Here is an 18,369-nt window from a genome sequence, read left to right on the forward strand (position 1 = left end):
TAAAGCCATTAAACTTCTAGCTGTTGGATTTAGTCCTAAAAAATAATCTAATGGTTGATATTATTTCTTTGATGAGATTATAAGCCATTGAACTTCTAGCTGTAGGATTGTGTCCTCAAATGATAATGTAATGGTTGATATTATTTCTTTGATGAGATTATAACTTTGAACCATTGAACTTCTAGCTGTAGGATTGTGTCCTCAAATGATAATGTAATGGTTGATATTATTTCTTTGATGAGATTATAACTTTGAACCATTGAACTTCTAGCTCCAAATGATAATGTAATGGATTATAACTTTGATATTATTGTGTCCTCAAATTAACAAAAATAATCTAATGGTTGATATTATTTCTTTGATGAGATTATAACTTTGAACCATTGAACTTCTAGCTGTAGGATTGTGTCCTCAAATGATAACGTAATGGTTGATATTATTTCTTTGATGAGATTATAACTTTGAACCATTGAACTTCTAGCTGTAGGATTGTGTCCTCAAATGATAACGTAATGGTTGATATTATTACTTAAAACCATTGAACTTTTAGCTGTAGGATTGTTACTTTAAAGATAATTTAATGGTTGATATTATTACTTTGATGATATTATTACTTTTGAGCTATAAATTTTAAGCTGTAGGATTGTGTTCTAAAAAATAATGTAATTTATAGAATGTCAGTTTAGAGTGAGTTGGTTCATAAGTTGGCACAGCACATCGGATGAGGGCAAGGAAACAAAGTATGAAAATTAATTGAAGTAGGTTTCAATCACAACACGCACTTCTGTTATGACTGAAACTTGTTTGTGTTAATTATGTCCTGAAAAAATACAATTGTATATAATTTACATGTCATTAATTAACTTGATAACTTTGTTTTATGATGATTAAGTCAATAAAAGTAAACAACACTAATGCCCAGGTTTAATGACGTGTGACACTAATGCCCAGGTTTAATGAAGTGTGACACTAATGCTCAGGTTTAATGACGTGTGACACTAACTCCCAGGTTTAATGACGTGTGACACTAATGCCCAGATTTAATGACGTGTGACACTAATGCTCAGGTTTAATGACGTGTGACACTAATGCCCAGGTTTAATGACGTGTGACACTAATGCCCAGGTTTAATGACGTGTGACACTAATGCCCAGGTTTAATGACGTGTGACGCTAATGCCCAGGTTTAATGACGTGTGACACTAATGCCCAGGTTTAATGACGTGTGACACTAATACCCAGGTTTAATGACGTGTGACACTAATACCCAGGTTTAATGACGTGTGACACTAATACCCAGGTTTAATGACGTGTGACACTAATTTTGTGGTGATTTGTACTATGCATTTTTCTGACTGCCCAGTAAAGTTCTATTATGACAGTGAACTTAAGTAAACAAATGAACAGACATTAACACGCATCAGTAATCATAAGATCTATGATATTATTTTTGTTGGGCATTTTCTGGACACCTCCAGATAAATCTGATATTTTATGGTAATTTGTACTATGCATTTTTCTATCTGCCCAATTAAGTTTTATCATGACAGTGAACCTAAGTAGACAAATGAACAGTTATCAACACATATTAGTAATCAACACAGGTCATTAATCATCACATCTGTGATAATTGTTTTTGTCGGGCATTAACACACATCAATAATCAAAAGATCTATGATATTGTTTCTGTCGGACAGATCTGTGATAATTGTTTTTGAATTTTAATTGATCACCAAAGAGTAATATAACAAAATTCAGCCTTTAATCTAATGGAATAACCATTGTTATATTGATGTTGTCATGTCTTTATTTCTGATTTAAATATATTTTACATTTTATGAAATTACGTACAAGTAGTCAATACCTATTAATACATTCCATTTGTTTAACTTTTGTACAGTGTACTGTTTGCTGGCAAATAGTGTTTTCTGAGTCTGCTGGTTCAGACACAGGAATATATCAATAAAGGATAACTTTGGTATTTAACAAGTTTTTTGTTCTGTTTGTTAAAGGAGGTGAAAGGGATTGGAAATGTAGTGTGTCAGTCTTTCTACTTTCCTGTAACATTAGAATGTAATTTTGAAAATAGAGGAGTATTTATCAAAGTATGATTTAGCAAACAAGATTTTGATTATGGTCCTACCTCTAAGATGTGAGTGAGTTATAGTAATGTTTTGTTTTTTTTCCCCCTTCTTCAAATCTTGTTTCTATACAATATTTATACTTCCTTTTTTGAAGGAAGTCCATGATTGGGAGGATTTTTCCAAGACCTAAGGTCAAAGGTCAAGGTAATGGTTACTATAAATAGAATAACTATTGCTGCTAAATATCATTAGTTCTCATCAGATGATTACTCTTGCATTTCTTCCATGGCTTCTTCACAAGAAGTTCTAGCTCTCAATGGGTTTTTCTATTCAGCAGTCAAAATTGTCACTATGAAAATGAATTAGTATATAGTAAAACTTACATATCACATCTTAATGTTACAGGCTTAGTCAAAGGTTAAAGTCAAGCCTGAAATATTTATAGAAAATATTTCTTTATGACATTATGAAGCAATGATGCCCAATTCAAGTGAAAAGTTGTCTATCTTCTGGGCAGCAACACCTGATAATTAGGGTGGAGCCCTATAGCAATCAAGTTGTCCACATCTCATGCTGTTTTTTTTCTGTACAATACGTGTTGTGTCAATATAAACTTTAGCACATTCAATTACCGAAGTAGAGTCCATCCCACTACACAAACAAGAGGCCCAAGGGCCTAAACAGTCACCTAATTCATCTCAAAAACTGAAATGATTGGAATGAATGTAGTATTGAGAAGAGAATATGAGAAATGCTACGTGTATTTGTGTAACGAAGTCGGTCGTGGGGGGGTCCCCGGTACAAATAACAGCTGACGGCATTTGAAGTGTCCTTCCCTTTCTATTTATTCATCTCGATATTTACTCATGTTTAAAATCCCTACAACAAAACAAATAACATTGTAGAGTAACTAAAGTTAAAAGCAACTGTATGAACAATTACGAACAGAACATTCAGACGGATATCATTATTTAAAAGATACATTTTACACCAAATACTATTTAAAACCCACAGATTAAATTATCACAACTTAACTTAAATATTACTTACTTGGCATGTGGTGCCCAGGACATTTCATGATCAGCGATAAAAATATAAGTACATGTAGGTTTGGAGAGAGAATGTAGATGTTTCTCTATCAGTGGTCAAAAACTCTATGAGGCTTTTGGCGGCAATGTGAAAGAAAGAAAGAAAAGAAAAAGACTAGCACGCATGTCCAGTACTGTCCGTCACCTGTCAAACCTGTTTACTTACTTACGTCACACAAACTCACTCTCCGGACATTCACGCACTACACATACAGTATACATAATAGTACTTTCACAATACAAAGCACAACATGGGATACGCCCCACATAGAAATAAAAAGACGAGTACACCACACATACAATACAACACTCACCACAGCATGGGATACAGTCACCTAATTCATCCCAAAAACTCAGTAAAAAAATACATTAACATAATCAAAATAATTTAACTGGGTGCCACATTTGTACAGAGACATCAGGTTTTACTTTCAGACCCGGGTCAACATGTGCATGACATCAAACTGTCATCCTATACTAACAATGCTAACCATGTTTGATTTATTTTCAATAGAAAATACACAAATTATGCTCAAAGATATCATATTCCTACAGAAACTATTGTCAATTCTAACCCCTCCCCAGGGAGAAATGTGAGACCCTGGGGTCATGAAATTCACAATTTTGGTAAAGCACCCTAAGACCCATCCAATCATGAAGAGCGTTTGATTCTACCATATCTGGGTGCTGAGAAGATTTTTTTTATATCTGAATCATTTGACCCGATTAGGCCCCGACAATCAGCCCCTGGGGGTCAGCTAAGATCAATATGGGTATACAATCAAGCCATCTTCCTTTGCTCATAATTCTAACCAAGTTTGAAATAGGAAATGAAACAAATTATGCTCATAAATCTATTTTTCCTATATGAACTATAGTAAATTTTACCCCCTCCCTATGTGAAAATGCGAGATCCTGGGGTAGAAATGCTATTGTTGTAAGCCACCTTAAGACGCTTCCATGAAGAGTATTTGATGCTACCATATCTTAGTGTTGAGAAAAAGAATTTTGAAATCTTATCATTTTGACCCCTTTTGGCACTGCCGCTTCGGCCCCTATAAGGGTTGGGACCATATCTTTGGTTCATTTTAGGCTAGGGAATGTTTCTGCAAAATTTCATTAAAATCAGCACTGGGGTTTTCAAGAAGAAGTAAAAATATTCAGAGTTTACAGATGCACGTAGCCAGACAAAAGGTGATTGCAATAGATCACTATGAGCAGGGTCCAGTAATGAGTAATAGAGTATATTCTTTAAAGTCCTTTTTTCCTCTTTTTCCACTGTAGGAATACCGGGATGTTGTCCCAATTTGGCCTGAAGCATGCTTGGAGGAAGAAGAATGAATTTTGCGTAAATGGTAGTGTGGTAGGTGTGGGGCCCAGTAGGAGAAATAGGGACAAATCTTCAAAATCATTCTTCTTATGTAGGAATGCCTGGATTCTGTCCCAATTAAGTTTGTGATATGCTTGTGTGAAGGGGATCAATTTTTTGTAAACAGTGGGTTCTGGCCCACTGGGAAAGGATGGGTGGAGACAAATAGGATTGTCAGGTGGCACAGTAGTTACTCACTCGCCTTTCACGTAGCTGTCACTTTCCAGAATGGATGTGGAAAGGTATGGCATCACCTGCCCAACTACATGGGTTTTCCCTGGGTACTCCAGTTTCCTCCAATAGTAAGACCCCTTGTACACTTCAATGCAGCCAAGAAGAGTGGTTAATATAAGTTGGAAGAACTTGTTTATTTTTATTATTATTAAGGACAGATATTGGAAAAAGAGCAAATTCTTTGAAATCCTCCTTATGTTGGAACTGAAGACATCCTTGGTAAAAGTGCATCTAACCTCCTTTTGGAATTGGATATAATTGTTTGAAATACTTTTCCCTTAGTTAAAATAAATTAATCGATTTCAGCAAATTACACCTGGTGAACAATGCAAGCCCTAATTATAGGCCCCATGGGCCTTTTTTTCATGACAAATGTTTGATGAGAATATTTGTTATGAAGAAAATAAAACAACTACATAAGATTCATTATGTAATTTATCAAATCATCAATTACAAAAACAGTTATTATTATTTAGATGAATTGCAATTTGCGTTGACAAAAATATGCACTGACCTGGCATCCCTGAATGCATAATAGTGTAGATAAATTTAACATACCGGTATATCAACTCTCAATGACAGATATTGAGTACACAATACTGTTGATAAATTTAACATACCGGTACACTCTCAATGACAGATATTGAATACACAATACTGTAGATAAATTTAACATACAGGTACATTAACTCTCAATGACAGATATTGAATACACAATACTGTAGATAAATTTAACATACCGGTACATCAACTCTCAATGACAGATATTGAATACACAATACTGTAGATAAATTTAACATACAATACTGGTACATACCGGTACATCAACTCTCAATGACAGATATTGAATACACAATACTGTAGATAAATTTAACATACCGGTACATCAACTCTCAATGACAGATATTGAATACACAATACTGTAGATAAATTTAACATACCGGTACATCAACTCTCAATGACAGATATTGAATACACAATACTGTAGATAAATTTAACATACCGGTACAACAACTCTCAATGACAGATATTGAATACACAATATACATACCGGTACATCAACTCTCAATGACAGATATTGAATACACAATACTGTAGATAAATTTAACATACCGGTACATCAACTCTCAATGACAGATATTGAATACACAATGACTGTAGATAAATTTAACATACCGGTACATCAACTCTCAATGACAGATATTGAATACACAATACTGTAGATAAATTTAACATACCGGTACACTCTCAATGACAGATATTGAATACACAATACTGTAGATAAATTTAACATACCGGTACATCAACTCTCAATGACAGATATTGAATACACAATACTGTAGATAAATTTAACATACCGGTACATCAACTCTCAATGACAGATATTGAATACACAATACTGTAGATAAATTTAACATACCGGTACACTCTCAATGACAGATATTGAATACACAATACTGTAGATAAATTTAACATACAGGTACACTCTCAATGACAGATATTGAATACACAATACTGTAGATAAATTTAACATACCAGTACATCAACTCTCAATGACAGATATTGAATACACAATACTGTAGATAAATTTAACATACAGGTACATTAACTCTCAACGTTAAAACAAATTCACAAAAAAACATTCCAAATTAAGACAGATTTGTGTACATAGTAGCAACTGTAATATTTGTGTAACATTAGACAAAGACAAGTGATATTACAAACTTAGCATAAACATCACATTTATACCTTCTGTTTATCAGTAAGTACAATATCTCTCTTTCTAACTAAGATAACACGGGATTGAATGGCTTTAGTGTGTACAGGCCAGCAATGTTAATGTTCCTTCCTTACAGATCATGATTACAATTTAGAAAGTGTTGAGGACGCTCAAAGACGCTGTGTATGATGTGTATTGATGACAATATCAGCACTTGTTAACATGATTGCAGTTTAGAAAGTGTTGAGGACGCTCAAAGACGCTGTGTATGATGTGTATTGTGTATTGATGACAATATCAGCGCTTGTTAACATGATTGTAGTTTAGAAAGTGTTGAGGACGCTCAAAGACGCTGTGTATGATGTGTATTGTGTCTTGATGACAATATCAGCGCTTGTTAACATGATTGTAGTTTAGAAAGTGTTGAGGACGCTCAAAGACGCTGTGTATGATGTGTATTGTGTATTGTTGACAATATCAGCGCTTGTTAACATAATTGTAGTTTAGAAAGTGTTGAGGACGCTCAAAGACGCTGTGTATGATGTGTATTGCTGACAATATCAGTGCTTGTTAACATGATTGTAGTTTAGAAAGTGTTGTGGACACTCAGAGATGCTGTGTATGATGTGTATTGAAAGGAAGAGGTATATCGCTATGGAAATTAACACATCAGCTTTAATGATTGGTCACACTGATATATATATACCGATATTTAAACATCTTCTTTGTTATGTTCTGGAATCAAGACCTTACTGCAAAATCTTGTGTATAAGAAACTTCAAAAAAAGGATTAAAGGGAGAATAAATCAAATATTGTAGTCAACATAATTTTTTCTTCCAAACAGAGAAGCATAGTTATATCTGCATGAAATAGTTCCAAGTTGTCGTTTAAAACATGACATCTTATATCATTTTTGCATGTATTTATAAAATAACAGCATCAACTACACCACGGAAACGAAACGAGCTATCGCGATCGGTAAAAAGAACGTATGAAAGAGGAGGCTGTCCAGATCCGTAACTCTTCGCAATATTGTGCTCCAGACTCTTTTTTTAAGTAAAAAGAAAAATGTGTTGTACTGAGTGATACACTGATAAAGATAATGTGTTTGTGAATTCAAGTGAAAAATGAAGCATTGAAAGACTTTATAGTGACTTCATTAAAGTTGTTACAAATACTGAGTAAATGTGTTCGTAAATTTATGTGAAATAGTTGCGAAATTAACGTTAAATTCCAATTGAACTTAAAATGGATTGTTTGTTTCCTTTTATTCAATGTTTACAATAGTAAATATACATGTATATTATGATATAAACTAAGGAATATATACATAATCTTCTGTCAATTCAGCAATTTTGTCTTTTTTACATGCATTTCATAAAATTCAACATTTTAGTTTATTTTTATCAGTTATTATTTTTGAATGATATACAAATACATTACTTAATGATATATATACTCTTTATTTTAAACAGAGTTACGGTTCTTTGTGGTTAAATCTGATCCACGTCGCTATTAAGACCACCTCGCTATTAAGACCACTTTTGTCCAGTCCCCAAAGTGGTCTTGACAGCGAGGTTTCACTGTACTTCATGAACAAATTGCAAACACATTTTATATCTTTCCATGGAAGTAAATGTGCATTGTTGGGTCTTTTTGTGGTGTAGAATTTGGTCCAGGCTATAAATAGCCTAGCTAGCAGTTGATGGCAACAGATGCTGTGCATCCTAAAGATACACATCGTCTTACAATAAATTAAAAAATCAAAAAACAAAAAACTTATAAGAAAATATGCAGTGGTTTAAATTGATTATCAAATTCATAACAAAATATTTTCCAAAATGTCTATTTGTGAAGAACACAATATGTATCATGGATATTGTAAACCTCCAGTCAGATAAAATAGGCAGTAATTGGAACACATGATTTTTTCAATAAAAATAATATTTTTCTGTTTAGTAATAGTTCACACCCTTTCTTGTCTTCTTTCACTTACGATTTGAATTTTTTGAACATTATAAGTAATTGTAAGTTATACACATACATGTCACTTAACTAGCATTAATGTAGTGTGATTTCTTTCACAACTTGCCATAACATTGTGTTCACACCAGTAAGATTGTAGGATTCGTAAAGATTTTAACAAATATTAATCTGTTTTTATGGGGTTTTTTTTCCAAAAAAGGTACTAAAATTTGACTGTGCCAAATTAGGTATGTTTATGTATGTAGTCACAAGTGGGTATCAAACCAGGACACTGTATTGACAAACGCATCACTCTCAGCTTCTGTGGTAATAATTGGATGACTGTTTCCCTCATATGATATCAGCCTAGTGGAAAACAAAATACATATCAATTAGTCTTATGTAGTACACAAAAATAAGTGATGTTGTACACAGGTAATAGTGATTTAATACACATGTGATGAGAAACATAGGAAAACTTACACTTAGTAGTACACAAGAAGTAGTGATGTTGTACACAAACATACACTTGATTGTACACAAGAAGTAGTGATGTTGTACACAGGTAGTAGTAAAATAATACACGGGTGATGAAGCATAGGAAAACTTACACTTAGTAGTACACAAGAAGTAGTGATGTTGTACACAGGTAGTAGTGATATAATACACAGGTAATAGTGATGAAGCATAGGATGTTGTACACAGGTAATAGTGATGAAGCATAGGAAAACTTACTCTAAGTAGTACACAAGAAGTAGTGATGTTGTACACAGGTAATAGTGATGAAGCATAGGAAAACTTACTCTAAGTAGTACACAAGAAGTAGTGATGTTGTACACAGGTAGTTGGGATATAATACACAGGTAATAGTGATGAAGCATAGGAAAACTTACTCTAAGTAGTACACAAGAAGTAGTGATGTTGTACACAGGTAATAGTGATGAAGCATAGGAAAACTTACTCTAAGTAGTACACAAGAAGTAGTGATGTTGTACACAGGTAATAGTGATGAAGCATAGGAAAACTTACTCTAAGTAGTACACAAGAGGTAGTGATGTTGTACACAGGTAATAGTGATGAAGCATAGGAAAACTTACTCTAAGTAGTACACAAGAAGTAGTGATGTTGTACACAGGTAATAGTGATGAAGCATAGGAAAACTTACTCTAAGTAGTACACAAGAGGTAGTGATGTTGTACACAGGTAATAGTGATGAAGCATAGGAAAAGTTACTCTTAGTAGTACACAAGAGGTAGTGATGTAATACACAGGTGATGAGAAGCATAGGAAAACTTACTCTTAGTAGTACACAAGAGGTAGTGATGTTGTACACAAGTAATAGTGATGAAGCATAGGAAAAGTTAGTAGTACACAAGAAGTAGTGACGCGCAGGTAGTATTGATTAAGTACATAGAGATATAGTACACAAGTGACTTTGTATGAGGTGATGATATTTTAACCGGGAATTACCTCAGAAATATAAACAGGTGTCCATATCAAGAATGGTTTCTATGGATCATATCTATCCATCAAATTATGATAATAATCTTACAATTCTTCATCATGTTATCAACTGTGTTCAATCATAACTTCATCAGTAACTTGGATCAAACTTTAATTCTAAATCTTTCTCATCGGTGAAAGAAAACTTTACCTGGCAGGAATATTTCTAGATTTCAAGGCCCTGTAGAATTGTTCCCCTTGTTTGGGTGGAACTCTTCGATCATCCAGACCAAGCATAATTTGTAACGGAGCCTTCACCTGAATCCAAATACATCATAGTTTAGTATCAACACCAAGTCCATCTAAATGAGTATTTTATGAATGAGATTGATAAACATTCTTTTGAATGGTGTATTTTTGTTGTTGTTGATAATGTGAGATTTTTCTGGTATGTTTGTGTGGCCCAGCTATATTTTAAAGTAGAATAACTACAAAAGCTTATTCTCCAGTACTTAGCTCATTCTCTGACTCACAGTATGTTTTTGTGGCTGCTTGAGGAAAGTACAGAGTACATAAAGAACTTTCTATATTATAGCACAATGCTTCTATCACATAACATGCATTTTCAATATTCATGATATCTAGGTGACAATCTTGAAAGTGACACTAATTATCAAGAAACAGTCTGATTGGTCACAACAAAATATCAATCAGAAATGTGTTGTATGTTGAGATCAATGCTCTAGTAAATAATAAACATTTTATTTAAAAAGACTCGATAATTGTTTGAAAACTGATCTGTAGCAGTGACATTAATTTTTATATTGTGGAAGTTTTTATATCACCTTATCAACATGAGCAATTGGCGACATGGAAAACATCTTTGTCAATATTTCTCCATCTGGTACGACTTTGTGATCAAAGGGAAGACCACTCTCCACCATCACCCTGAAATACAGAATATCACTGAGTGTTTACAGGGTAATTTTAATATATGATAGGAGCAATCAAAGGGAAGACAACTCAAGACTTTCATTGACAAGTACACATTTAAGGTCTCACACCATGATTTCTGCAATATCTCACCATTCCAATGCTATTAAACACAGTTATAGTCAGTGTTTCTACTACTTTGGTTAAATTCAGAAGTTATGAGCAAACAAACAAAATCAAAAGAAAAATATATTACTATAATCACTGCACTGATGATGTTACTGAGTAAGTTTACATGATGCCTATTCAAAATGAAGTTTCAGCTTAGCTTTTTTAAATGTACCATAAAACAGACATCATGGAATTTACACCCTGAATAATCACAACAATATATCTGTGATCCACAAGTTATGTATTACATATTGCCAAAGAAAACAAGCTTGTAGTTAGTTTTGCATACAACACTCGTCCCCTGTTGTTAATGAATTTTTTCTAAGCAACATAGACCTTGATAGCAATGAACAGATGTCTCATTTTAACAACTGAATGTCTTCCCTCCAAAAACCAGTGTCTTGACAGGAAGGACACAAAAGACTTTATATGCACTCTCTTGTGCTTAGTACTTTATTAAGTTTCAATCAAGTATGTCATCCCTAATTCAACTACCTTGGTAGGTGATTATCTGGAGAGCAAACTGTGTCTGACTTTTAAGGATAAATTCTAGTTACATTGTCAGTATACATATAAAAAAAATGTAAAATTTGACCTTAGCCTATTGACACAGTGACTTTGAACATTGGTCAGTTGACTACTGGTGTTATTCTGAAAAACTTTGCTTCCCGCATCTTTGATGCATGGCCCTAAAAAACGGGGATAAATGTCTATTGCAGTAAGTGACTTTCACAGCCTTCACTGTTGACCTTTTGACCCCTATCTCAATCCCATCCTACATATTTTCTAATAGTAGAGATTGCATCAAATTTCAATACAATTGGTCAATCTTATCACAAATTATCATCTTGAAGCCAAAATATGACAATAAAAGTCTATTTTTAGTAGCAGTGACCTTCATACATGTAGTTGACCTTTTGACTACAAACTCTATTCCACTCTCTATTACCTCATAAGACAACACTGTATGAAGTTTCAACTAAATCCATCAATCCTTTTTGAAGATATCATCTGGAAACCAAACTTTGACCATAAAAGTCTATTTTTAAGAACAGTGACCTTTGTAGTTGACCTTTTGACAAAAAAAATGCACTATATATTACCTCATAAGTTAACATTGAATGAAATTTCAATGTAAGCATTGTACTTGTAATGTAGATACTGTACAGTGTACTTGTGATGTAGATACTGTACAGTGTACTTGTGATGTAGATACTGTACAGTGTACTTGTGATGTAGATACTGTACAGTGTACTTGTGATGTAGATACTGTACATTGTACTTGTGATGTAGATACTGTACATTGTACTTGTGATGTAGATACTGTACAGTGTACTTGTGATGTAGATACTGTACATTGTACTTGTGATGTAGATACTGTACATTGTACTTGTGATGTAGATACTGTACATTGTACTTGTGATGTAGATACTGTACAGTGTACTTGTGATGTAGATACTGTACATTGTACTTGTGATGTAGATACTGTACAGTGTACTTGTGATGTAGATACTGTACAGTGTACTTGTGATGTAGATACTGTACAGTGTACTTGTGATGTAGATACTGTACAGTGTACTTGTGATGTAGATACTGTACATTGTACTTGTGATGTAGATAATGTTCATTGTACTTGTGATGTAGATAATGTACATTGTACTTGTGATGTAGATACTGTACAGTGTACTTGTGATGTAGATACTGTACAGTGTACTTGTGATGTAGATACTGTACATTGTACTTGTGATGTAGATACTGTACATTGTACTTGTGATGTAGATACTGTACATTGTACTTGTGATGTAGATACTGTACATTGTACTTGTGATGTAGATACTGTACAGTGTACTTGTGATGTAGATACTGTACATTGTACTTGTGATGTAGATACTGTACATTGTACTTGTGATGTAGATACTGTACAGTGTACTTGTGATCTAGATACTGTAAAGTGTACTTGTGATGTAGATACTGTACATTGTACTTGTGATGTAGATAATGTTCATTGTACTTGTGATGTAGATAATGTACATTGTACTTGTGATGTAGATACTGTACAGTGTACTTGTGATGTAGATACTGTACAATGTACTTGTGATGTAGATACTGTACAGTGTACTTGTGATGTAGATAATGTACATTGTACTCACCAGTCAGGGATATCTGTCACACCTATCATGTCTGTAACAAAAAGTCACTCTGATTTAGTACAATTATAGAACAAAACAGTTCTTCCTATGAATCATCTTTCCTCTATCATATACATTTGTATAACAAATGATGGGTATGAGGTGATTATGTGGTCACATTTGTATAACAAATGATGGGTATGGGGTAATTATGTGTCACATTTGTATAACAAATGATTATGTGGTCACATTTGTATAACAAATGATGGGTAATTATGTGTCACATTTGTATAACAAATGATGGGTATGAGGTAATTATGTGTCACATTTGTATAACAAATGATGGGTATGAGGTAATTATGTGTCACATTTGTATAACAAATGATGGGTATGGGGTAATTATGTGTCACATTTGTATAACAAATGATGGGTATGGGGTAATTATGTGTCACATTTGTATAACAAATGATGGGTATGGGGTAATTATGTGTCACATTTGTATAACAAATGATGGGTATGGGGTAATTATGTGGTCACATTTGTATAACAAATGATGGGTATGGGGTAATTATGTGTCACATTTGTATAACAAATGATGGGTATGGGGTAATTATGTGTCACATTTGTATAACAAATGATGGGTATGGGGTAATTATGTGGTCACATTTGTATAACAAATGATGGGTATGAGGTAATTATGTGTCACATTTGTATAACAAATGATGGGTATGGGGTAATTATGTGTCACATTTGTATAACAAATGATGGGTATGGGGTAATTATGTGGTCACATTTGTATAACAAATGATGGGTATGGGGTAATTATGTGGTCACATTTGTATAACAAATGATGGGTATGGGGTGATTATGTGGTCACATTTGTATAACAAATGATGGGTATGGGGTAATTATGTGTCACATTTGTATAACAAATGATGGGTATGGGGTAATTATGTGTCACATTTGTATAACAAATGATGGGTATGGGGTAATTATGTGGTCACATTTGTATAACAAATGATGGGTATGGGGTAATTATGTGTCACATTTGTTTTCTTTGACAATCAATGTTTCTGTGTTAGATCCCTAAAGTCCATCCTTCTGTTTGGGACAATAAAAGATGTGAATCAAGGGATTGTTCATTAAACTGAAAACTTTAGCATTAATAGAACATTGTTTCACTTTAATTTTTGTCAGTAAAATATATATAATACAAAGCAGAAAAACTTTTAATTTTCTATTTATATCATTTTATAGAAATATCAAAAAATATTTTCTGTATATGTGAGCATGAGATTCCACATTAATGTTGCCACCTTGTTGAGATCGTTATTTGTTATTTATTGATTTATTTTTATTTTTCCTTTTTAAGCTCTTATTTTGTGACCTATTACAATTGCCTTTTTCCCAATGTCATTATGTGATGTCTGTCTGTAAACCATCAACAGCTTATCTTCTCAAAAACACCAAAACCAACTTTCATGAAATTCTGCCAAAACCTGCCACAACCAAAGTTAATAAAAAATTGTGAAATATATGGTCCCAATCCTCAGGCATTTGTGGAGCAGGGCTAAAAGAGGCCAAAATGACTCCAAGATGCATATCTGTCAGCCATTTTGTTTTTGTAATCAGTCCCAAAATAAAAAGGGAATAATTAGGGAGAAAGGGAAGTCTACTTCTGAGATATGAGACTGATCAATCTAACACAATATAACAAGGATGGTTTAAAGACTGATGACTGATGGACCACAGACTACATATGTAGAGAAATCTGGACAGCCCACCAGCTGATATACTAGATCACAAAGCAACTCTGATGGTCATCATACTTACCTGTCATACACTCACAGACAGACCACAGACTACATATGTAGAGAAATTTGGACAGCCCACCAGCTGATATACTAGATCACAAAGCAACTCTGATGGTCATCATACTTACCTGTCATACACTCACAGACAGACATATCTACATATGTAGAGAAATTTGGACAGCCCACCAGCTGATATACTAGATCACAAAGCAACTCTGATGGTCATCATACTTACCTGTCATACACTCACAGACAGACATATCTACATATGTAGAGAAATTTGGACAGCCCACCAGCTGATATACTAGATCACAAAGCAACTCTGATGGTCATCATACTTACCTGTCATACACTCACAGACAGACATATCTACATATGTAGAGAAATTTGGACAGCCCACCAGCTGATATACTAGATCACAAAGCAACTCTGATGGTCATCATACTTACCTGTCATACACTCACAGACAGACATATCTACATATGTAGAGAAATTTGGACAGCCCACCAGCTGATATACCAGATCACAAAGCAGCTCCGTTGGTCTCATACTTACCTGTCATACACTCACAGACAGACATATCTACATATGTAGAGAAATTTGGACAGCCCACCAGCTGATATACTAGATCACACAGCAACTCTGATGGTCATCATACTTACCTGTCATACACTCACAGACAGACATATTTACATCAGACAAATGGACAGATGTACCTGCTTATTTTCTTGTAAATAATGGTAATTGACAGACATGAAAATTTTACTAAACATATAAAATCACTTACTGGTTAAATTTGTCACAGGGTTTCTGCAGGAACCGACTTTATAAAAATCCTAAAATACAAGATCACGATGAATTTAGATAAATGTTGGAGTTTGACAAACCAGTAGATACTGACCAGTGTGATATGATAGAACTGCCTCTGACAAGTAAACATGTATTTGTATATCAGATATTAACAAGATAAGGGATCTTGTTGTTAAATGTTGTTAGGTCTTAGTATGGTCTTTAAAAGTTGGATTTTTTTAGATATGAACCCTGCCAATCAGATGCTGGGCTTTATATACCAAACTATTGACTGCAGCAACTACTAGAATTATTTAGAAACTAAAAGGAATGATGTGTAATATATATATATACATATACATACTGAATGACAAAGGACAGGAGATATTGACAAAGGGGGTGTGATAACTGAAAATTTTACAGCACTTTCATATACATATACCAGATACAAAGTCATGAAAAATAACACTGTTACATACTTACTACTTAATGTTAATGAAGGTGTGATACAACAGTCATTAATGTACTTAGGATATTGAAAGAAACTTTTGTTTTATTTTATTAGCAGTAGTTTTATATACATACTGGATATTGACCAATAAGATGTGTTGTCAGAAATCCACCGTGAGATCCGCCAAAGACAACCACTTTACTACCGTCTACACGACCACTCTGGACAACAGCCTCCGCAGCAGCCTGTCATCAAACATTCATATTACAGAATTTATACACTCATAGTAAAGTCAGAGGGATTAAAGGTGACTCAAAGTACGAGTAAAAGTCAGTGACTCAAAGTACGAGTAAATGTGAGTGACTCAATGCAATTTATTGTACATGTCAGAGTAAGAAGAAAGCTGTCTCTCATTAAAGCCAGCATGTTTGACTCCAGGTTATTTACAATACAATCAAAGTGAGTAAGTCAGAATGAGATCCAAGTCAGAGGAAAAATTACTCAAGGGTTCTCACAGTACAAACCAAATTAGAGGAAAAATGACTCATGGGTACTCACAGCACAGGTCACACTGAGTTAGTCAAAGTCAAAGCCAAGTTAGAGGGAAAATGACTCAAGGGCACTCACAGTACAGGTCACACTGAGTTAGTAGGAGTAAAAAACCAAGTTAGAGAGAAAATAATGTGTAGTACAAGTCTGACTAAGTTAGGCCCAAAGTAAAAGGAAAAATAAATCTGAAAAAGGCAGAAAACACAAAACAAAATATTTTCTTATCCTTCTTCAGTTGCCAAACCTCAGACTTGAAAAATGTGGAGAGATTTATGAACCTATTTCCAGAACAGTCTTACCTTGAAGAGAGTGTTTATTTTTCTCTAACCCTGTTGGGTTTCTTGTCTTAATTCATGCATAACATTTTTGACCCCTGAGTTTTATAGACAGGGATATCTCGGCAAGCCTCAAGCTATAAACTTAAAAATACCCCTCGGATTGATATATCCCTGTCTATAAAACACAGGGGTAAAAGATTCTATTTTTCTCCTGTACTTCAAAAGGGTTATGGGAGACCAGGAAATCACTCACTGAACAAAGTGGTGATATACCTGTCCAGGTAAGTGAAATGTTTGAGAGTGTATTTACTTTGGCAGATTAAACTTACATGGACATCTTTCACATCTTGATCTCCGATAAAACCTGGTAAGGACCGCAAGTTGTTTTCTCCAAATCCAAGAGATCCTCTGTAATTCACTGTAAATATCCTCGGCACATAAGTCTCAGACTCCTGAATAATCGTATCTTGGTAGCAATGCTACATCAAGCAACCAAACAAATTTATAATAGTACTGAAATATATTCCTGCTTTGAAATTTATTCATTAAAATGATAAATGAAACACTAGCATTTTTCTGAAAGATATCACAAATACAACCTCAAATTTGCTCACCCCAAATACAAACATGTATCGTAAACATGTCTATGCTTCTGTTTCTGGAGACATCACTGAATCACAGACACCTTTGAGTTAGCCTATCAGTGGCCCAGAAATGCACAAATTTTACATAAAATTATCATTTAAAATGACATTTCAATGAGGGGGAGTAGGGGGGTGGGAAAGCATTTATGACAATAACATCTTAATACCCAATATTCCTTAATTGACTGATATGACTTAAGTTTCAAATACCACTACTTACCCATGAGAACAGCAAAACCACAGGCAGAAAATCCAGCAACATAACGCATAAATGATGTAGTGAAGAGAGTATGGGGTCCACCTGTGTAAAAGCATAAGAGAAATCTGGATGTAATCTCATATATACCATGTAAGGAGACAATCAATTTGATTATCATATACTGTATATACATGTTATAATGGGAGATAATCAAGGCGACTCATACTGTAAATATAATAAAGGGAGACAATTAAGGTAACAATCATATACTGTATTACATAAAGGGAGACAATTAAGGTGACTATCATATACTGTACATCACAAAGGGAGACAATAAATGTAGGTGACATATAACTTTATTGTTAATGTAGACTCAAGGCGACTACTAAAGGCTAAGAACACACTTGATTCTGTTGATCATACCACTGTACCAATTGTTCAAGCCAGACCTAAAGCAACATTCATGCACAGAATTATTGGACCTATCAGTAAGCAAGACTTTCTGCCAG

General features: G+C 34.0%; 1 protein-coding gene across 2 annotated transcripts in view; it reads right to left on the minus strand.

Moving 5' to 3' along the window:
* Positions 1 to 7,838: 7,838 nt before the first annotated feature.
* LOC132555909 (acylamino-acid-releasing enzyme-like) overlaps positions 7,839 to 18,369 on the minus strand; it is a 30,013-nt gene continuing 19,482 nt past the window's right edge. Inside the window, exons 16-23 of one of the 2 annotated variants that reach the window (XM_060220288.1) lie at positions 17,882 to 17,962; positions 17,347 to 17,435; positions 16,325 to 16,435; positions 15,738 to 15,786; positions 13,158 to 13,188; positions 10,749 to 10,851; positions 10,115 to 10,221; positions 7,839 to 8,826 (exon numbers count right to left, since the gene is read on the minus strand). In XM_060220288.1, coding sequence (XP_060076271.1) covers positions 8,727 to 8,826; positions 10,115 to 10,221; positions 10,749 to 10,851; positions 13,158 to 13,188; positions 15,738 to 15,786; positions 16,325 to 16,435; positions 17,347 to 17,435; positions 17,882 to 17,962 — 671 coding nt within the window. In that variant the 3' untranslated portion in view covers positions 7,839 to 8,726. Of the gene's footprint in view, positions 8,827 to 10,114; positions 10,222 to 10,748; positions 10,852 to 13,157; positions 13,189 to 15,737; positions 15,787 to 16,324; positions 16,436 to 17,346; positions 17,436 to 17,881; positions 17,963 to 18,369 lie in introns of those variants that run through there. The other variant, XR_009554456.1, reaches the window with a different exon arrangement.

Source organism: Ylistrum balloti, unplaced genomic scaffold, assembly GCF_031769215.1.
Source record: "Ylistrum balloti isolate Yb309-2 unplaced genomic scaffold, AGI_CSIRO_Ybal_v1 Utg370524, whole genome shotgun sequence".
NCBI classification, from domain to species: Eukaryota; Metazoa; Mollusca; class Bivalvia; order Pectinida; family Pectinidae; genus Ylistrum; species Ylistrum balloti.